Source organism: Leptonotus elevatus, chromosome 9 (assembly GCF_054856555.1).
Source record: "Leptonotus elevatus isolate MCC_2025b chromosome 9, RoL_Lele_1.0, whole genome shotgun sequence".
NCBI classification, from domain to species: domain Eukaryota; kingdom Metazoa; phylum Chordata; class Actinopteri; order Syngnathiformes; family Syngnathidae; genus Leptonotus; species Leptonotus elevatus.
The window spans coordinates 5,791,432-5,814,465 of NC_141247.1; the positions used below are offsets into that span (position 1 = coordinate 5,791,432).

Here is a 23,034-nt window from a genome sequence, read left to right on the forward strand (position 1 = left end):
TATATTATTCACACAAAAACAAGATGAATACATCAACCTTCATTTGCATATTTTTCAAAAACTTTACTTGTATTCAAACGTTTAAACTTAAAAATTGTCTGACACTCTTCCAGGTCTCCATCAAGATTATTCCATACTTTCACACCACTTATAGAACTAAATTGATCTTTTATTTTAGTCCTGGATTTTATTCCCTCTGAGGTTGTATCTACATTATTTTTTCTTAAACATGTTTTCTATGTGGCTAGGTAGGAGTTTATACATTATCAGTGCTATTTTACAGTTTACCAAGTCCTCAAATGTTAAAGCTCTTATCTTAATAAATAGCCCATTTGATGGATCTGTATGATTTGACTTTGTTATTATCCTTACAGGGCAAAATGTTGCTCTAACTGGACACGCTGATTTTTCCCTCACGCCTTGAGTAACAGCTTCCTACGTCACCTTTGCACACAACAGTTTCAGTGTTGGATATGATAACTTAGTAAAAGCCCCCATTTAGTTTATTTCTGGTCTCCCCGCTGAAAGGCATCGCTTCTCGTCTACGTCTTTCACTTCCTGGCTGTCTTACTTATTTACTCATAATGTGGTTATTTATGGAGGTTGAACGTCATCCATCCTTTTGTTACTTAATGAGTTGGCGTCAAATAGGCACATCGATTGCCTGGAGAGCAGTTGGTGTGCATTCAAAAAGGGCCAAGGCATCATTTTCCAGTGGCAGTGACTGCATTTATCATTTTCCTTTGACAGAGAACGTTGTGTTGTTGGGGTTGCCATTTTTACATTTGCTAAAAATAAATCAAATGCCCGAACAGACATTACCAAATGGTGGTATGCAAAAACATTGTCTGTTGGCCCCCCAAAACATTGCTATATTTCAAAAAATTTTAATTTGGATAACAGCTGCCAGTCTGCTGCTACAGTGAAATAATGACATTTTCTCACTGGAATGTTTGTGGCTCCCAGCTTGAGTGGCTGACTTCCAAGAGAAAGGGAGCAAAAAGCAATGAGTCAGAGCGTTGTGTGTTTTCTAATCACCTTTTTCTTCCTGTTTTTGCAAGAGTTCTTCTCTCATTGGCTGCTCTCGCTTTCACTCCATGGCGCTCCAGTGTCCAGGCAACAGTGCAGGACTGTGGCAGTGTCACTTATAATTGTTACTTGGAGGATGTGAACCGGCTTGTGACGGTGTCTTTGGCTGTGATGCATGGACTGAGTGTTTGTTGGTGTAGAAGTGGTCATTATTTAGGCCAGCACACTTGGACGTGTCAGTGTGCTGAATGGACTCAACCACTCATTACACTTTATCACTAAACCTACAGGGGAAGTTCTGATGGATGGGCTTTGTTCCTTGCCCTTGTTTCTGTCCTAATATTACTATGGGTGGGGAAAAGCATAGGAACTTACTATACAATATTTTTACACTGATATGACTATAATAATTATGAAATATTCAGTATATTGCAAAACCTGTCATTAAGAATGCAAATTCTTGTGTGCATCGATACTGTGAGAAATGTTGACAGTGATACAGCTCAAAATGTGTATTCTGTCTCACTATATGCCAACAGAATGCATCACTCTTAAGGCCATCCTGATGAATAATGATGATGTCTTTAGATGACGCTTTGTGTTTGTTGGTGGAGATTTTCATGCATGCCAGATCCACCACACCAGCATCTACCGAAACTCAGACACAATCTGTTTCCTCCTCAGGTTATTGAATCGGTGGAGGCTGGTGTCTCGGATCTCACGCGGCTTCGTCTGTCCTTCCTTCCTTTTCTCGGTCTCTCCGTTGGTCTCTTGAGGCCTCCCTGACTTTATGTTTTTTGGATTTGTTGGGGTCTGGATGTTTCTTGGGCTGGGGAGGAGTTCTGGTGGGGGGTGTCTGGTCGGTGCTGGATTTCACCTTCCTTGGTTTTCTTCGGTCCCCTCGGGTCTCCTGGTGTTCGATTTAGGTGAACGGTATAAGATTTTTTTTTCTAATAGGTTTTCTGGTGAGCTAACAAACACACGCACGCACGCACGCACACACACATACTCACCCACACACACAAAAAAAAAAAAAAAAAAGTATGTATGTATGTATGTATATATGTATATATGTATGTATATATGTGTATATATATATATATATATATTTAAAAAAAAAAAAAAAAAAAAAAAAAAAATAAGAGCAATGATGATGACATTTCCGAATGAACAATACTGAGCTCTTAAAAAAGAAAAAAAAAAAAAAAAAAAAAAAAAAAAAAAAAAGATGACGCTTTGTGTAAATTAGTCACATTTTTCTTTGATTTTTTTCCACCTCTGTGCAGGGCTCTCCGTGCTCCAGAAGGTTTTGGACACAGCAGCAGAGAGGAACTGGCTGGTGACTTCGGTCAATGTGGAGACTATGACGGAGGCATCGTTCTTGAAAGTGTTCCAAGATTTGGACAAGAGAAAGGAGGGGCAGATTATCATCGATTGTGAGACAGAGAGGCTCACTGGCATCCTTAAAAAGGTAAAGAGAGCTTCTCTCCAATACAATCCATTGTGCTTTAATGATCTTAAATCCTGAAAGAAAAATAAAGTCCATCTGTTTGGTTGTTTTCCCCTTTGGGCACATGAGAGTTATTTTGAGCAATTAGCTTCCTCAAAGGAGTTAGGAAGAAGTGGTTTTGTATACTCGGCTTTGCATGGTTTAACAAGATGAAGCGAACCGACGATGCAGAACGGAAAAGGATGTGCAGGTAGTGACAGCATTTGTTGGTCTGCTACTATGCGCACTCTCCAAGCATCAAGGACAAAAATGTTGAATAACACAGGTTATGCATTTAAGTCCAGAAATTCTTCGATGACAGGATGAGCACTCACAGCAGCTATGCTCAAAGAAAAATGATCCAGGAATCGTAATTGACAGTTCAATAGAAAGACTTTTGCAGCAGTCTCTTGGTGGAAGGTTCAGTGTAACTGTTTACTTAAGAAAAAAATTAACTAAATAAATAATACATAATAATAATAATAATACAAAATCATAATCATAACTATAATATTCATAATGTAATAATACATTTGTTTACAATTGGTAACACCCATTATGATTCTGGACTACATCCGGTTGTTTTCGTGCAACAGCAGAAATTTACTTTTTTTTATGACGTCTAATTGTATTTCTTAAATATGTCTCACCACATATTTTTAAACAAGTTATTCAATTGGGCTCTATTTTCATGACCGGCATGAATCCTGCGCAGGCTGTGGTGTTGCTGTGCCGAGGTGGGCAAGACCCGATATGCTGGTAACAGACGACAAGCACAGGCTTGCGGATCTTCGAATAATTTGTGCCATGGTGCAGTTGCTTTATGAAAAAAGTGAGGCCATCCTAGTTTTAAAGATCTCTGTACAACAATCCAACGAGCAAAATCATGTCTCTATACAACAATCCTACGGAGGAAACTCATTTCAGCCGCTTGTATCCGGGATCTTTTTCTTTCAGTTACGACCCACAGCTCGTGACCATAGGTGAGGGTAGGAACGTAGACTGACTCGCAAATCAACAGCTTCGCCTTTTGGCTCATCTTTTTCTTCACCACAACAGACCAATAGAGTCCGCATCACTGCAGACGGTGCACCGATCCGCCTGTTGATCTTCCGCTCCAACCTACCCTCACTCGTGAACAAGACCCCAAGATACTTGAACTCCTCCACTTAGAGCAGGATCTCATCCCTGACCCAGAGAGGGGACTCCACCCTTTTCTGACTGAAGACCATGGTCTCGGATTTGTAGGTGCGGATCTTCATCCCAACCGCTTCACACTTGGCTGCGAACCGCTCCAGTGAGAGTTGGAGATCACACCTTGATGAAGCCAACAGCACCACATATTTTGCAAAAAGCAGAGATGCAATGCTGAGGCCACCAAACCGGACCCCCTCAACGCCTTGGCTGCGCCTAGAAAGTCAATTAATGGGTCAATTAATTAATTAATTAACTCCTTCACTCTCAGCCATTTTCACATTTAGTGAGGTCCACAGAATATTCTGTTCTATTGCTATATAACATGGAACCTACCAAACAAAAGATTAGAGTTTCTTCTTTCATCAGGGAAAATTTTATATTTGTATCTGTTTTCGTTTTGCAGCAATTAGCATTCGAATATAGCTAAGTTTCAGCATTATTCCCAAACCTGTTGAAAATACTGGCAAAAAAAGTTTGTTGCAACATGGCCCTGGTCTCTTATACTCTGCTGCCGCCTGCTGGCCATTTTTTTGTAATAACTACCATTGCTTTAAGCCACCTCTTCATGCCAGAAGCTGTATCATAGCCTTCTTTATGATCTAGCATAAAAAAACATAAGAAACGTATTTTGGGAGTGAAGGACAAATATGTAAAAAAAAAAATATTTAAATGTTTTGGGGTTTGAATGAGTTAATTAAAATCAACTATATTTAAAATCAATACTCAAAACGCTAACTATAATGGAAATTTTAAACTAATATATCACTGACACACACACACACACACATATTACGTTTAGTTTGTAGAGTGTTTCATGTGATGCAAAAAGACACTTGTACTGTTTGGACAATTTGAACAGTAAACATGTTTTTGTTGCGACAAGCCATGAATCATACCTTAACATCCGCATCCTCACAAACACACATACATACAGTCGAGACTACTTTAGTTGGCCATGAATGTTATTGATGGCCACCTGGTCAACAGTTAAGGTTATTGCATCATTTCTCGCTGCTTTACAGGATCCCGGGCTGAGAAGTTTTGCACTCAGACAGCCGCCATCAATCACCCACATCTGCTCGCCGCCTCCATGGTGCCCTGCTTGTGCACCCACAGACTATCTGACACCTGTATGCAGCGGTGTGCACACATACACACAAACACACACCCGTCTGCCTCTTCCGCCCTTTAAACTCCCGTGTTCATCTCATTCATCTCTTACAGTACACAGATTCTCTTACGATAATGTCACTGGCAGTATCCTAAGGGTGACTTTTCAGAGCGGCTAAATGTTAACGTAGTCTCCTTGGAGAACATCCGTGGTGACAGAAGTGTTACTAGAAAAATATTGCACAGCTCATTTCCATGCATGGACGTGAGAAGTGACCCTTTCAAATTTTGAATGCCACAAATTTGCATGTGTAATTAATCGGCTCTCGCATCCCAAACATTTGCATTTGGTAGCCGACTGTCGCGGGTGCGTCTGTGTAGTAGTGTCAGTGTGTGTGTGCGGGTGTCTTCCTTTTCCTTGCCACGGGCTTGACCGCAGGGCCCGCCTTGTACTGGGGTCATCATTAATAACAAATGCCACCTTCTGCTGTAACCTGCAGCACTATTACGCTCACACTCGTGCGCGCACACACACAAAACGTAAAACAAATGCTCACCCCCTCAGGGGAAAATTCTGAGAGAGCAACAATGTGTGATGCTCTGCACACTGGTTGAACACAGACACATGAATGAGCTGCTTATCTACTGTAAGACATGTTAATTGGATGTTGCATGACTTTTGACTCATGCTGCCCGCTCAGGCTTAATTCATGTGACTCCTCAGAATGCTTTGTTGACACAATTGACACTCAGTTGTTGAATATGAAAACACTGTCTTTATTTAGGAAAGAGAGTTGCCTAGAGCGCCGCAGTGAGGAGCAGGGGAGAGGGCGGCCTATTTAAATGTCAGTCAAAGTGGGGCCAAAAATATACGTATGAATAAATTGATGTTGGCACGATACTCCACACCGCTCGACGTGTTACTCCATCTGGCCTGACCCTTCGGGGTGGGCTGAACGGTCAGCAGGAAAGGCAAGAGGGTCATCATTCTGTGTGTTGCCATTACGATGGGGAACGAATGCAGTGATGTGCTTTGTTGTTTTTTTAGATCATGATTATGTTTCACTGATTTTGCTCTGAATTATTTACACATCAGAGATCAAACGATGGCTCTCCGCGAGACAATAGTAAAAGAAATAGGAGGAGGGGATGTTTTGTTGTAACACTCCACAATTATTAAACACATTTCATGTGGCTTGTATTTTTATTTTGTAAATTAGCCCTACTGTTTCATAACAGCCCACGGGTACACGTTTGGAAATAGATGATGATAAATGATTGGTTTTGTTTTATTTCACACTTTCTGGGGGGAAATACAGCCCTGAAACCAAACTACATGCAATTAAAAAGTCAATATATCTATATTGATATACTGACTTTTCATCTAATCAAACAAACAAACAATCATAGTTGTAAAATAACGGTTAAAAAAATACATACATATATATATATATATATATATATATATATATATATATATATATATATATATAGTACATACAGTGTTCATTATTAAAATCATTTTTATCCTCCAATGTAATATAATACATTGTCAAAGTCAATTCAAAGAGATCACATTAATTACCTCAGATCCTATTCATACAAAGGTTATCCTGGAGAATAAAACAAAAATCTCTAAATATGTCCAAAGTTGAAGGTTGACCTATTTTTCATTTTGTGCCATTGCTCTAATTTGTATGGACCTATGTACTTTCATGACTGTCAAGAACACTTGTCTTGGTATATACTACTTTGACAGTGTCTCTGTCTCTCACTTCTTCTCTCTCCTCCTCTCTCTCTCTCTCTCGCTCTCTCTCTCTGTTTCTCTCTCTCTCTCACTCTCTCTCCCACGCACACACGCACACATTGTTCTGTCTACGTCATTTTATCCTTTATTCTTCTTTTTCTCTTCTCCAGATTGTTGAGCAAGGCAAGAATGCAAAGAGTTACCACTACATACTGGCAAACCTGGTAAGCATTGATCTTCTTCTGCTTTCCACAATGAATGTTCTGTAGAAGGGCTGTCAAACGTACAACTCGTGGGCTAAAACCAACCCGTCCGTGGTGTTCAACACATTCACATTCAATAAAATTAACTGTTGCTGCTAATTTAGTGCACTGGAGGGTGCACTGGCAATCACTTGACACTTAAATGACATTGTGAAATAAGGGTGCTCACTGCTCAGTATTCACCAATGTAACATTTTTTTTAATCAGTAAAATTGGCTGTGATGTATAAGATGTGAGTTCATCTAATCAAACTAAATAAATTCATTCCACTTTAAATTATATTGTGATACATATCGAATTGTCTTTTATTGGAGGGATAGATCTTTAAAGGAATTGCTACATTTACAGTTCATTCTACTGACAAGTTCATTCATATTGTAAAATGACAACAAGAAACTCATTGCATCATACTAAGCATACATCTTGAACTAAGCTGTAACATACTAAATTAAATTGAAATCACACTGAATCCAACCAAATCAAAATTGTCCCACCATCCTTGAATCACATCACACGCTATGCACCAAAATACGTATCAAATCATCTTTTATTGGAGAGATTACAGTAGAAATGTAAGACATTGAATGACAACTTGCATGTATTTTTATTTATGCATTTGCAAAGTAACCATCTTTTTTTCCTGAATAATCACCGCTTCAGTTTTTAATTCATTCATACATTTATTTTTACATGGTTAAAAGTTTCAAAAAGTTGATTTTTCATGATACGCATCCTTCAAATTAAATTACTTTTGAGCTCCTCTGCATCCTCAACCTGCTTTCCTGTGCTTGGGTCCACAACTTCCGGCTAAAACCGTGACATTTGCAATTGTAAAAGTTTTATGAAATTTCAAATGGATTTTATGATATGCAACAATATTTTCAATAAGCTAATAATAATCAATAAATATGAATAATTTCCTAATGTATGTGTTATTATTTGCACCAAAACAATAGGGAAGAGATTATTAAGGCACGGATATACTGTTCCGGCCCACTTGAGACCAAATTTATTAGGATGAATGTGGCCGTCAATCTTACAGTAAATTAGTTTAACATCCCAGTTAGAGTCAACTTTCCACCAAGTCCACCAGTTTGGAATATTAAACCTTAATGGGCATGATAATTAAATACTGACACACTATCAGACTACAGTGTGTCTTTAAGTTGTCCAAAAATGACAATATAGATATACAATATAGATCCTTTTGATACCCTTCACAGAATCTGACACTAGAAACAAAACCTTAGCTGAATTAAACTTCTAAAAGGGAATGGAGCTCTGCCTTTAAATGTCTTTCAAATTGTCACTCATATGAGTCAACTCGACGTTCCAAACAATTTAGCGAGACACAGTGAGCGGATCCATAGTCACAAAGGTCAGGCAGTCAATGTGGTGTAAGATTAGATCCATTAACTCAATTTGACTATGGCCATTTTCAACATGCAAATTCTCTGCAGACCACCCTCCAGCATTCTTCACATTCACTCAGTGACGCCGAAGAAGACAATAATTGACATTGTCGTGATAACAGCATTAATATGCTGCAGCTTCAACACTTTCTCACCACTGTGGTTATTAGAGTGACTCAATCTTGCTTGTCTGCCCCAAATGCATGAGTTCATTTCAAATGATAACGCTTGGACTTTTTTTTTTAGTTGAGGGGACAACAGTCCTTTTCAAACATGGAACTTTTGTTTCCATATCCTCGCATTGACAATAATCAGATGGTCCAGTCTCTTGGGCATTGGAGTCTGGAGATTGCGAACTGTGTGTTTTACCTCCATTCGTGCAATGTGTTAAATATGTGTAGAGCATGTAGACTATGTGACAAAGGTGAAAATTAGAGCAGCTGAAATATCTCCCAGATGTCAAAGAGTAGTACGTTTTTAGGACGGATTTGGTTTATTAGTAACTTCATCAGTGTAAGGTTTTATTTTAACAACAACCAAAGTGGTAGGCTCTGCAGCAGGAAAACAACAGTAATCTTATTGAGATCTGGTCTCATGTGCTTTTTAAAAAAAAATTATAATAAATAAATTTGTGTCACAGGTTTGCACAAATCGAGCCCGATTCGCTATCATATTTAACAAGTGAGATAAAATGTTAGCTCTTGAGCAAGATGCAGCAGTTAACATAAACAAAATGGCCTGGTTTCCTTTTCTGGTCACGTTTGTGCAGCCACTTGTTACCCAGAAAGCCTCGGACTCAAAGCTGTCCCACAATCAGCCTGGCATACGCTGAGGAAAATACTAAAATCCATCACTATACAAATTGCAGAAAATTATACATACATTCTTGAAGATTCAGATTCCTTAATTGATCCCTAAAAAGGCAATTCTCCCAGTCACAACACATCCAAGAAACATGAAAACAACATTGAGTCAGGAACAGGAAGCCTGGCGGATCACTTTTCCACATCCTGAGTTTTTTTAGATAAAAAAAAAGGGGGGGTGAGGGGGTTGAGAAAAGCATAAGAAGAGGGAGGGGAAAACAAGGCTCAAGCTCTGCCCTTTTAAGGGGTGCACAGTATGAACCTGGAAAAACCTCTGCACATGTTATCTAGTGGTGCAACGGATCACGGATTTGAGTCATGGATCAGATTGTTTTTTGGATAAGCAAAATAAATAAATAAATAAATAAAAGATAAATAGCACTTTGTCTTCATTTATTTTGTACAACGATTTAGCCCATTAAATAAAATAATAATAATAATAAATCAACTCAAAATGTCCAATTAACCGTTTAGGATTTAGGAACACAACTGTAAATTTGATATAAGGCAGATACATTCTTATTTTATACATGGTCCATGTGTAAAATAACAAGGTCTTAATTGCTTAAGTTTGTGTCCCTAAAATCTAAACATCTATATTTGACATTTTGAGTTGAATGTTTTGGGGAGTTTTTTTAATGGGCAAAAGAGTTTTATAAAATAAATGAGGACAAAGTTCTATTTTTTATATATATATAATGTAAAAGACCTCAAAGTGCAATTTAAGGCACATCCCCTTCCTTTTAACATGGAGAGTGAATTACAAAGTAGCCTTGGTTATATTGAAAAAGAAGCAAAGAAAGCAAGCCATGGAACAGCTGTCAAACTCATTTACTGTTACCAGCCAGGCACACGATGCTAATGCTAACAGCTAGCTGCTAGCCACTAACGTCGGAAATGTGTGCCGTACCATACAATGACGACGTAATTAACTAGCGGTTTCTTAGCATCTTATATTAGCGATTGAATATGTGTTTGAGATAGCTTTGTGTTGATGTTGACATTTCACCCATAGTTGTCAAAAGTCGAACTTACGTGATTTTCAACTTTCTCTGCTGGTATAGTGAATGTGGACTGATCATTTGCTTTCATGTGAATGTGCCGTTTGTTTTTTTCACCAACCAATCCGCGGCTCGTGTGAGATCCGAACCGTGAGGCCTGACCCGTACTGATTAAAACTCGCAGTCACATAATAATAAAAGGCATTACAAAAGAACTCTAAGATTTGCATAAGTAGGCAGGAGGAAATGGGGGTGATGGACACATTTAAATCAGTCCTATCTCTCTCTGTTTTAAATACTTAAATGTCATCAACACACACTTTTGACTTGTGTTCATGGACCAATTTTTCTATTCAGCGATTATTTATTTATTAAAGATCACTGCTGCTTTTAATATGAACTACAAATATAGCCTTGTGTCTAATGCAGGCTTGCCACTTGTTCTTCAGCTGACTATGTTTCCCAAATATTGTCTGTTAAAGTGCAGGAAAAAGAACACCTGGCAAGCATGCTCCTACTTTAGGGAGCAGGTGGTGACATTTGCTTCTACTGAAGCATGAACTGGCTTTCATGTTGCAGTTGTTGCCATGCCAACCTTCACTAGACCCAAAAGTTCATGAAAACAGTAGCACATAAAGCTGCTCAGTCAGCCAGGTCTACTGGCTTTAAGTTAATGATCAATCATGTATTTGGTGTCGGGACTGGGAAGTAGTTCCATTCGGCATGTGGCATGTGACAGAAAGAGAGAGCCAAGGAAGGCTTTACATGAGATTCAAACAAAAATATCAGAGCATGGAGGGAAGATGAAAAGATTTTCCATCTGACAATCCAGAGAAGAACCTTCTCCTCTCTTCAGGCAAAACTCTTCTCTCTTGGACTTCCCACTCAATCACAAGTGTCTGCCTCTTCCTGACAGGCACGCTGTCTTGTCTTTGTCCCTTGTACGAGTACTAAAATAGCCTTCTTCACATAAAGGGAGGAAGTACAAGTTGCGTGTATCATTAGAGTCAAGCCCATTATGGTCGGACTGAATACACTGCTTGCTTTATCTGCACGGTGGCCTGTAAGGTTTGGCTCTTCTTTAAAAGTTGCTAAATCTATCAGCTCCACTTAAGGACTTGTTTTTCCTTCTTTTTTTTCCTCACTACTTTTGTCCCTGAGGAGAAAAGTGAGTCTCTTACATGAGCTTCCATTTCAAGTGCAAAAGAGGTGTATGTCATTTTCAGGATGCTATTCATAATTAAAGATCGCTATGACGCAATAAGGCATTGCAATATTCATCTCCATCTTCCGTAGTTAACTGTTTTAGCTTTATCAGACAAACAACTAGCTTACTTATACTGCATTACAACTGTATTTCTCTTTTTTTAAATATTGATTTTAGTGTAATTTGAGTTATCATTTACACACGTACACACAGTCTTCACAGCATAGTGCCTAGTCTGTGTGTGTATAACCTACAGGATGGCTGTTTAGCAAAACAAGACGAATAAGATAATGCTGGAGAAGACCCGAGATGTTTGCATAGTGTTGACACCTAAAACCTGAAACATACATAAAACCCACATAAAATACTGCTGTTGACCCCTTGAATTGAACATCTGACCATCTTTAGGTGAGAGGAAGATTTAATACGGATTTCTGAATTTACAGAGTTTGTTTCTTCAGTTTCTTATTAACTTCAATGAATGTACAGTATATTACCTGAAGAATACAATGAACATAACAAAATATACCTGATTCCATAACACTTTATGTCCTCTTTGGTCTGCTTAAACTTAATTTTATTGTATTGTATTATAGTCATTTTTGTTGCTATCAAGAAAACTGTAAATACAGCTGGATATCAGAGTCCATTCTCTGAAACAATTATCCTCACTAGGGTTGCAGGAATTATTAGAATTAGGGGGCAAGTTCCCATGAGCTGAGATTTTGTGGTGGGATAGTGCGTTGCCTTACTCAAATGCCCTCGACTAGTCTTGAATAGCATCTCTCCAACTAGTTGTTATCCTTACAGTTTAGATACTACCACCCAATTAACTCGTTCAAGAACAACGAAACAGGAGTCAAGTGCATTCAGCTAAATCTAAAAAGAAACTAGTCAACGTGCATTTTCTACAGAAATTGCATGGGAATGCTGAAAAGCTTAATGCTAAGATTTGAATGCATGTACTTAAATAATTTCAGTGAAATTATAATAAATTTCCTGATATGATAGTGAGTTGGTATCGAACCAACAAATGTACTCAAATGTGGTCCAAGGAGTATTTGAGCCCAGGTGGCAGGCAATTGCTCTAACCACTGAGCTAACTTGAATTGTTTTAAATCATGGCTAATAGTGTATTTATTTTTGAAATGTGTCATCTGATGCTGAAAGATAACATGCATTTAATCATTTAAGTGAAATTATAATGCATTTGCTGATATGATAGTCAGTTGGTATATATGTATATCACTTAGCATAATGGACATCGGAGGTGGGATTAAAACCTGCGACAAGTGGGACAAAAATGTCAATGTCTGTCCCATTGAAAACGAATGGGGAAAAGTTTATATTTAACGTTAAATTGTGCCAATACTGTAAGTAATGTGAAATCAGACGACACATACCCCGAGAGGCGTTCATTTTTTAAGCAACTAGAAATGTGAACAGTGTAAATCGGAAGTATTGTGTGGGAGTTGTTACATGGCAAAGAAGTGTGGAGAATAAAAATCACAACAAGCATTCCCACAATAACAAATTTTCTACTCAAGTTTCACATAGTGGCTGAAGGGAATTACGTCAAATGCCCATCCCAAACGTTAACCAAACATTTGGCACACCTGCAGATTGCATGCAAACCACAAACAAATTACTCAACATACTGTACATGACATACTGTACCTCTACGGTACACACTTAATTAATCACACCCTGACAGAGCTGAATTATTAGTTTTGTGGTGTCAGAACTGTTAGTACAGCGCTTGCATTATTAGATTGTACAGCTGCATCAAATATTGTGGCCAGTGAGCGTACCGCGTCTCTTGCCTGTGGCTCACTCTCTCTACTTGTCTGCCTCCCCTCACAGGGTTTCCTGGACATTGACCTGACAGACCTGCGGAAGGGTGGAGCGAACATTACCGGCTTCCAGCTGGTCAACAACTCAGACCCGAGCGTTGGTAGAGTCGTCCAGCAATGGTTGGAATTTGACAACAAGGACTCCAAAATGCCCAAGAGTGGACTCAAAGTAACTACAATGTTTACCTTTGCTCACCATCAGTAATTCAGTGCGGATGTAATATACTCCATTGATATTAATGAGTGTCCTCAGGCTTAAACTTTTATCAGTATAGTTGTTAGCTTTTGGCTGTCAACGAGAGGTCATGAAACTATACATTTGGGTACAAGTAAACTTTTGCGTGATCCTATCTCATTAGGATAATTAAAATGCTGCCGTTTTGCAATAAAATTTCCGATAACAGATTTAACCATCAAAAGTTATGGATCAGTGTGAAGCAATTAACTCTGAATGCGAATGGAAGAATGGAACTGATAGAGATTATCTAGTTAGGTGCGTAATTCTACAAAGATATTTGAAATTCTGAACACGGTTCACTCTTACATCACAGCCTGTAAAATGATCTGCCTTTTTTCTTCTTCTCTGTGTTTCCAGTATACTGGAGCTTTGACATATGATGGCGTAAAAGTTATGTCAACAGCGTTCCAGAATTTAAGGAGACAAAGGATAGACATCTCGCGCAGGGGCAACGCCGGGGAATGTCTGGCTAACCCACCAGCTCCATGGGGTCAAGGCATCGACATCCAAAGAGCCTTGCAGCAGGTCTGCGTACACGCAGGGAAGCCTTGCATTCAAACACACGAACCTCGAGAGTCATGCAGCCTTTTCCTGAGTGGCACGTGGGCTAACAGCTCTTGAGTTGAGGCTGGCTGAGCAAATTAGGGCTTGTTCTGTTATCGAAAGTTCACATGAAGTCGCAGGAAAGTCCCCAGTATCAAAAGTGACATCAAGGCTGGTAAACAATGTCTGCAGGCAACAACACTCAGCTGTGATCATCATGAAATATGACATCAGCTATTGAGTTTAGAAATGAAATATTTGGCAATAAAAAAAGAAACAGTGGACTTGCAGTGAGACTTCTCGAAGCCGTACGCAAACAAACAAACAAACACACATGCAAAAACATACACATGAGCATGGACTCTTATCAAGAAGCAGAGACAATTCCTGAAATAAACAACACATAACTAAAAATGTAATTTAAAATAAATCCCTTAATTTTCGCTGGAACTCATAATAGACTTGACGCCATGTAGAACATATAATGAAATAGCATGCATGTACGCAGACAGCCCGAGGCTCTGTCTGCGGAACGGCTGTGCAGAGGCCCACTCTGTGTCAATCTAGCCATCTGCCTTCGGATAGACTGTGGAATGAAGCTGTGTTCGCTCAATTAACTCCATCATGCCGCCAAGACAAACACTGCACTGTACATGGACACACACCCCGTCTGTCATTCACCTCCGTAGGGAGGCAGACACCGCGGTCTCGGACGCATGCCACACAGACACTTGTGAACAAATACATTATTGTGAGACGGAGAAAATGGCTTTTATCTATTTTCTGTTGCCACATATTTCAAAGAGTTTCTTACTGTATGCCAATTACTGACTCAGCATCTCCAACTCAGGTCCGTATAGATGGACTGACTGGTCACATTCAATTCAATGAAAAAGGTCGCAGAACCAACTACACTGTTAGCGTGATGGAACTGGCTCCATCAGGACCCAAAAAGGTGAGAATTATGTGTTCGGCTTTAGTGCACTTGTTTGTTTTGGGACACTGTTTTCGATATACTCTAAGAAAGAAATTCACTTTACTTTCCATAGGTCGGCTACTGGAATGAAGATGAGAAGTACGTGACCACTGCAACCTTAATAAGAGGCAGCAATGACACCTATGGACTTCAGAACCGAACTTACATTGTCACAACTATCCTGGTGAGTCTGTGTCAAATAAACCAGCAACACTGCAATTTAAATTTAAATATTTAAAATAATAGGTTACATGTTCAAAGGGGAGTAGGAAGAAGTAAAAAACGAATTAAGTCCCACCCCATTACGAAAGAAAAAACAAACAAACACAAACTTACACACAAAAAGCTGCACTTATACGTGCATAGATATGCCAACAGTACTGTACATTTAGTTGATAAGCAAAACATTTTTACAGATATATAAATCAGCACAGAGGCTTACACATACATTTTTAATTGCACATTTATTATTTGTACTGACTTATACCTGATTTACATATTGTTGTTGTATTTTGTTTTTAAACATCCTTTTAAACACAACCAGTGAATCACACCTTTTCAGTTTAACTCCAAAACGATTCCACAAATTTACACCTATACTTTGTAACACACATTTGCATACTATTTGCTCTTATTTTGAATATTTTATAGACACTTATACCCCTCAAATCATAGTCATTGTCTCTGATTTCAAACAGCTTCTGAATATTGTGGCAAAGTAGGTTGTTGTGTACCTTGAGCAGTTTTAAACTCAACTAGATCATAAAATTTCATTGTGTTTAATTTGATAAATAGGATTAATTGGATTCATAGCATTCATTGCACGTTTGGAAATATGGTCTGAAGTCCGTGCACTACGCAGTACGAGTGTTTGGAGATACAAAGTGCCCTCCGCTCCCATTAATTTCCGAACGCACCTGTGTGTTGGAGCAAGACTAACGTCAACATTAGCTAGCCAACAGCCACCACCGTGAGAAAAGCCAGAACACGTGTCAAAGAAATGTTTATAACTTGCCAACTTGAGAATTATCCACGGTACACAAATGGTGAATGAGTCTTTTAAATGCCCCATCAAGCTACAAACCTCACATGCTATTAACGGTCCGTTGTCTTCTCTTACTGTCCAATTAGAAACAAACTTCTTATGGTTTACTAAACTTAATTACTAAAGAGTTTAGCGACATGTTGTCTAATGTGTCTCCTGTCTTCATCCATTCTCTGGCTGCCGAGGGCGTGGCACTCTTGGTGCCACAGAGAAGACGGTGTGCTACCACTTGCGTTATTTCTTGATCACAGTAGTACTCACCTAGTCTTGACCGGTCTTGATCAAAAATTCTGAGTCTGCCCAGTCCGAGGCCGAGGCAAGAAAAAAATGCCTTTGATTCCGAAACAAGACCGATACACTTAAAAAGTGGTCTTGAGACTAAGATTGATCTTGAACTACCACACTAATCAGTACCAAAAAGATTTCTGCTAGTTCTAGAATGCAGCAATACATAGTAAAGTCAGTGATTGTAAAAACTGTCTAATGGTGCTATTGACATGCATGCTCAAAGTTTGGATTACTATCCACTAGTTAAATGCAACTTGGTAGTTTTCATTGACCTTGTCTATGTAAGAGAAAAAGCTGCAGCTGTGTCTTTATAGTAGTTTTGATTTCCAAATAAAGCAGCAGTGTTATCTCTGACATCCTCTTGAAATTTAAGAGCATTGCTCAGAACACCTGGTTTATATATACGCACGCATATACACACATATATAACAATGGCGACGTAATTTTATCTTGGCAGGCACAGGATGTTCTCAGGTTCTGCTTTGTGCGAAAAATTTGATATCAGAGAAAAAAAATGCCGTCTAAAGATGCCAGAATCCCATTTCCAGTTCTCAGTTTACTGACTCTGCGTCTGCTATATTTCAAGTATGGTGTTTCGGGTTTTGTGTGGGTTTTTTTGTGCTTTTTATCTCTGGGCATCAGTGCATGTATTATCGCTGGACTTGGAATGGATCTAGCTGAGTTTAGATATTCTGCAAGACTTTCGCGGTCGAGCGAGGAAGCTTCTGTGCAGCTAATCTCTGCTGTGAAGGTTGAAGGGTTGAACGATTCCAACAAAGAGTTTCCCTGAAGAGAAATTTGACAGAATGAAGTCATGATGTACGGAAGGTGTGGGGAGATCTGAGGCAGTGTGAATTAACTGGAAAAATAGAAGTGCATTCCAACAATGCTGTGTTGTTTCAGGCAGCAGTTGAATACATTTATTTAAACACATTTATTTAACACTTGGAGGGGAAACAATTTTGTGTCAGAATTATACACAACACAACAATAGTTCAACGTATTTAGCTAAATTAAAGGGAATTTACATACAAATTGTTTGTTGGCGTCTAATGAAAAGTCAATAGAAAACCTCCTTTTAGCCTGCAGGTTGCAGTCACTCAAGTACAGAGCCAAAATAACTCTCTGACATATTCTTCATTGTCCCAGTTTCTGGGAAGACAAATTTGTTCTCTGCCTCAAAAGCAAAGAGAAGAGATTAGGTGTTAACATTTATTAGGCTGAGGGGGGTTGCAGCACAGAGCTTTTACACCTTTTAACTTTTTTTGCTGGCTGAACTGTTGCTTGAGGCAACGTGCCATTCCAACCAACATGCACGTGCAACTTTGTGCCTGACTACAATGGGGCCGGTTGCAGCCAGTGCAAACAGGCTGTGAGCAGGAGATCTGGAGGAGGGAAGCAGGCTGGCTTTAGTGCAACACTAGCGCTCAGCATCTTTATGAGTTTGCTTCCACTCCGAAATTGCACATTATTTTGTTCAAGAGTTGATTTTTAATAATAAACAGCAGCAGGCACGCATGGATTTGCTGGTTGGTTTGGGACAAAAGTTTACATGTGTTGCTAGATGCTTAAAAATAGTCGCATGAGGGTTTGGAAAAGTCACTAAATACTATTGCTAATTTGGCCGCTACAGGGAGTAGTCCTCGAGTTACGGCCGAGTTACGTTCCTACGCTGTTGATGTAACCCGATTTTCGTCTTAAGTCGGATTTCACCGTTAAAGTCTATATTTACTTAAAAATACTTTGTGCAATAATTAAAAAATATATATATTTGTGCGACCTGAAATAACCAGAACCAATATTTCGTGTTTCTGCACGGACATTCATTGCGGACGGCAGAGCGGAGCTAATTAAAACTTAAACACGGAAGTGTCCGTTGCTGGAGGTATCAACGACACAACTTTAAAAAGACTTGTTATCCCCGCCGGAGGCAGCTCCGACACGAAAGCGAGTGGCCCGTACTTTCTACTTCCTTTCCTCCGTACATGACTACAGGAAATGCGCAAAAAGTGTTTCCATTATACTTTTGCAGAATACGTCTATTTCGACACGTCTCAAAAACCACCTCATTAGAGCGTAAAAACTTTTTTGCAATATTTTAGAGTTTTTTCAAAAATCACGTGTTTCCATTACCAGTTTGCTTTTGCGCAAACCTGAGGGTAATGGAAACGCACTTTGTGACTATTGCGTGCAGTGCTTACATTAAGAAGAGTTGGATGTGAAGCTTGGGTAAACCGTCGCACGTTTGTTTGACTCGGTGACGGGCAGAAGAAAGCCGTTGTGCGCATGAGCCAACCTTGCAAAGCATTATGGGTTATGTAGTTGATTACGTTCAATAGCGATTATTGTGCATCAGCTTTGTTGTAATTAAAAAATAGATGTTATTTGAAATCAAATGAAAAAACATAGAGCATACATTTCAACAATAAATAAAATGTATACAGTGCATGTATTTGTATAATGATACATGTAATATTAGCATTATATCTTTGTGATATTATTTGTATTTGTTTTGCTCCAGGTTTATGACCTGTGGTCTTATGTTCAATAAACAAACACAGACAAACACGAGCCATAACAATGTGTCTCCTGCTGAGCCTTTTCAGAGGGCTAAAATAAAAATATCCGAACACTTTGGCTTAACGTGTCTGCTTGCACTGTTGTTCGAGCTCAAAAAGTTTTTTTATTTTTTTATTGTTTATGATTTGAAGATGCCAGCATTTCCACACAATTTTAGTTTTTTGCCTGTCTGATTACGTTGTTTTTAAAAATAAATCAGACTTCATGTTCAGGCAGTTCTTCAGTACTTGAGTATTCATTTCAGCTAATACTTTTTTACTTGTACTTGAATGATTTTTTTTATGACTATTTTTTACTTTTACTTGAGTAATATTATTTTTGTAACGCTACTCTTACTTGAATAAAATGTTTGGCTACTCTACCCACCTCTGCTAATAAGTGATTATTTGCGACAGTGATAGTTGCCAAATTAGCTACTATATCATAGTAGCCAAATTAGTGATTTTATTTAGCGACGTCTCCAAACCTCCCAAGTGACTTTTTTTAAGCATCTACCAAAACATCCAAACTTTTGTCTCCAACCAACCATCAAATCTACGTGTGCCTGCTGCTTTTTGTTATTAAAAATCATATGATTGTAGCCAAATTAACTTATTTGGCTACTAACATACTGATTAGGGTTACCACCTTGGATTTAGCAGTAATACATTTAATAATCATGCATATATTTGTGGAGACTGGGGTCAAGTTGTATTTTACAATTTTAAAAATGTGCAGAATTTCACAAGTTACTTCATGTTAAAGATTAGATAACTCTTAGTATGAAAATAAAAATGCAGTTGACTTACAAATTGTTGACGGAGTCCAACCCAAGACACGCTTGGGACATCCCCCACATTTGAATAACATTTCATGAGCCTCTGCAGCGTGAAATGAATAAATATTAGAGCAGAGCTTTTTTAGTTATTGATTTATATTTAAATCTATATTTATTTTGTATTTATTTCCACATTTATTTTTTATATTTTCTGAGTCGTTTTTATTTTTGTATTTTTACTTTTATTTATTTATTTATTTATGTCTATATTTTTGTTGTTTTTATTTCCATTTATATTTATTTTATGTATTTGAATTTTGAATTATATTTTATATCCGTTTTTTTATTTTCACTTTATTTATTTATTTATTTATTATTTTGGCTATTTTGGTCCTCCAAAGCTGCATGCCTCAGCCGTTAATGCAATGTTTGTCCCTCATCACAAAACAAACTGAATTTAGTGTTATATTCAGCTAGTTACACACACTGTAAAGTACAAACAAGGCATACACTCTAAAGATACAAAAATAGCATTGCATAACTATTCTAGAAAAACGTCACCAACAATACAGATTAGATTTCAAACAATTCGGTACGTACTATAAAGTCACAGACTTGGTGTACGGTTCAAAAAAAAAAGCCACTATATAATACAAGTGTCGATACAGGCTACATACCATCTTGTTAATATTTTTTGTTCAAATTGATGTAGAAATGTGACGTCTCAAAATCCCGCGCTGTTTCTCTCTGCACTTGAGACTTTCCTGGCTTCCATGAGAGGCAGGACTGAAATTACCGTAATAACAGTACTTTTTCTGTAAAGAGCAAGGTCTCAGCTTTCAGACACCATTGGAATTTTTGAGAACGGTGCCAGAATTATGGTAATCCAAAATGCACCTCGAGAGAGAGTGCCAGCGGCAAGCACTCCACAGTAATACAGGGGACATTTTTAGACTACAGCATGAAGGAAATAAAATTAGCTTTTGGCATAGTTTGTCCCGGGAAAGATTTGTATTTTTCCAGGGACACATCTGGGAACACAAATTGGCAAATTAGAACGTTTAGATGTGTTGCTAGCCACTAAAAAAATAGTCACTTGAAGTTTTGGACAAGCCGCTAAATATAGTGGCTAATTTCACTATGATAGTAACTAATGTAATTAGCTAATTTGGCTACTATCATAGCGATAGCAGCCAAATAAACAATTGTATTTAGCGACTTTTCCAAACCCTCAAATTACTATATTTTTAAGCATCTAGCAACACCTCTACATTTTGTAATTGCTCATTTGTTATGTGTTTGTATGGGTGCATTAGCAAGTGGGTCATGCGGCAGGTCCTGCTTTATTCTCTGTCTCAGAAGGTGATATATTACTAGTAGGCTAAGAATTTTCACCTCAGCCATAAAGAGCAGGAGAACTTCGACAACATACAAAAGAATAATGCCTTCTTCCTTCTTTATATGAAATATGAAGTGCTGTTTGTTCACCTCAACACAATAAAATACATAACTTCTGGGTATTGCGGTCATTCTATTCGTAATGGACAATTCTTCTCATACTTTCCAATCTATGTGAAATGTATTTTTGGAGAAAGGCAAAACGAGGCCCCAGGTGTAAAGGCAGCAGTAATACCTCGTGGCACCCAATCAGTGCGAGGTGCACAAATGTGGCTGTGTAATTAAATTGCTGTTACAGACAGATGTAGGAATAGAGGACAGCCAGGTTATACACATTCACGCGCGCGCGCACACACACACATACACACAAAGTCTAATCATCTATATTGTCTTCCTCACTGTCCCCTCTGGCCCATGTGTCATCGTTGTCATACCAATTGTTTGCATCTGAATTACGCAGCAGACCGTCAAAGGATACAGCCCAATTAACATTATGTAATCTCATTCAATTAATGTTGCCTCCAAATCTTGCAGAGCGACAAATGCAGTTTCATCTCAATAATATGTTTTCCAAACAACAAGATTTCAGATGGATTACTGTGCCGCATTGACTGCACCCAGCTTTGATATGAAGCATAGCTTTAATTAACTTGAAAAATGTCTCACTATACCGAGCTAAACTACGCTCACAGTAGCTTGTGCCATAGCCAAATATACAAAGTATTTTGTTTTGGGTAGGTTTTTAATTATTTTCATACACATTTCAGTCATTACATCATTTCATTTCTTTCTATGCTCTGTATTTATCAGGAATCACCATATGTGATGCTGAAGAAGAAACATGAGCACCTTGTTGGGAATGATAAGTATGAGGGCTACATCGTGGAGCTGGCTGCAGAGATAGCCAAACATGTTGGCTACCAGTACAAACTGAAGGTTGTTTCGGATGGCAAGTATGGAGCCCGAGACCCTGAGACCAAAATGTGGAACGGCATGGTTGGAGAACTTGTGTATGGGGTGAGTGTACTGCTTTATTGGTTTCGATTGACAATAGTAAGTCGTCAGAATAGCCAAGCTGTGTCCTGTCTGCACATGCACTTTCTTGACATTAATGTGCAGTGACATCTTCATTTACGCACGTGAAAATATGGAAGCTTCAAACCATAGCTGATCTGCAACGGGAGAGTTGGTTTTCAATGCAGCTCAATGCAGGAAATTGAATTTCAAATCGCTACTGCCACAAGTGGCCGAAAAATGAAACTGCACACTCCAGTCACACGTCCACAATGGACGCATGACGTCACAGAGGGCGGGAAATTCGAACCCGAATCTAGTCTGAAAACTATTGGCCAGAGACTTGCAGGAGTACCATTGTGAACTGCTAATTAGATGATGTTTGAGTGATAAATGACAACGTCTTAATTATTCATACCCTTTTAGCTTTTCACCTTTTGCGACCTTTCAATCAAAACCTTGTGTGTATTGTGTTGAGCAGTTATGTAAGACAATTGCCTTCAGAAGTCACCTAATTAGTATATTAGAGTCTACTTGTGTAATTTATTCTCATTATAAATATACTTGTTCTGTGAGGGCCTCGGCAGTTTATTAGAAAACAAAATCATGAATACCAAGGAACTCACCAGACAGGTCACGGACAAAGTCGTAGACAGATTAAATAATAATAATAATAATAATAATAAACACATATGCCAAGATTTGAATGTTTCAAGGAGCACCGTTCAATCCAACATCCGAAATTGAAAAAGTATGGCATGACTGCAAACCTACAATGTTGCTTTAATAAAAGTTTAAGGACAATTGCAACTACTGTGCTAAATTGTCATCTTGGTAAGTCACATGGAATTTTAATTGATATGCACGTCACACATCTGTAAAACAGCTGTTCCGATGAAAAGACTGAAATACTTTAATAAACAAGTGACCGGAGAACTTCAATCAGAATGATTTCAGCCAGAATGACTAAAAAGTCTGCATGAAAACACCGCTTGTGGTGCATTTTGACAAGTCTCAGTGCTCA

At 38.5% G+C, this 23,034-nt stretch overlaps 1 protein-coding gene across 4 annotated transcripts in view; it reads left to right on the top strand.

Moving 5' to 3' along the window:
* Window positions 1-23,034, top strand: part of gria1a (glutamate receptor, ionotropic, AMPA 1a) — an 89,360-nt gene that overhangs the window by 32,189 nt on the left and 34,137 nt on the right. For all 4 annotated transcript variants that reach the window (XM_086085700.1, XM_086085702.1, XM_086085699.1 and 1 more), the window contains exons 4-10: window positions 2,316-2,500; window positions 6,743-6,796; window positions 13,182-13,340; window positions 13,767-13,934; window positions 14,803-14,907; window positions 15,002-15,112; window positions 21,807-22,013. In XM_086085700.1, coding sequence (XP_085941826.1) covers window positions 2,316-2,500; window positions 6,743-6,796; window positions 13,182-13,340; window positions 13,767-13,934; window positions 14,803-14,907; window positions 15,002-15,112; window positions 21,807-22,013 — 989 coding nt within the window. The remainder of the gene's footprint in view (window positions 1-2,315; window positions 2,501-6,742; window positions 6,797-13,181; window positions 13,341-13,766; window positions 13,935-14,802; window positions 14,908-15,001; window positions 15,113-21,806; window positions 22,014-23,034) is intronic.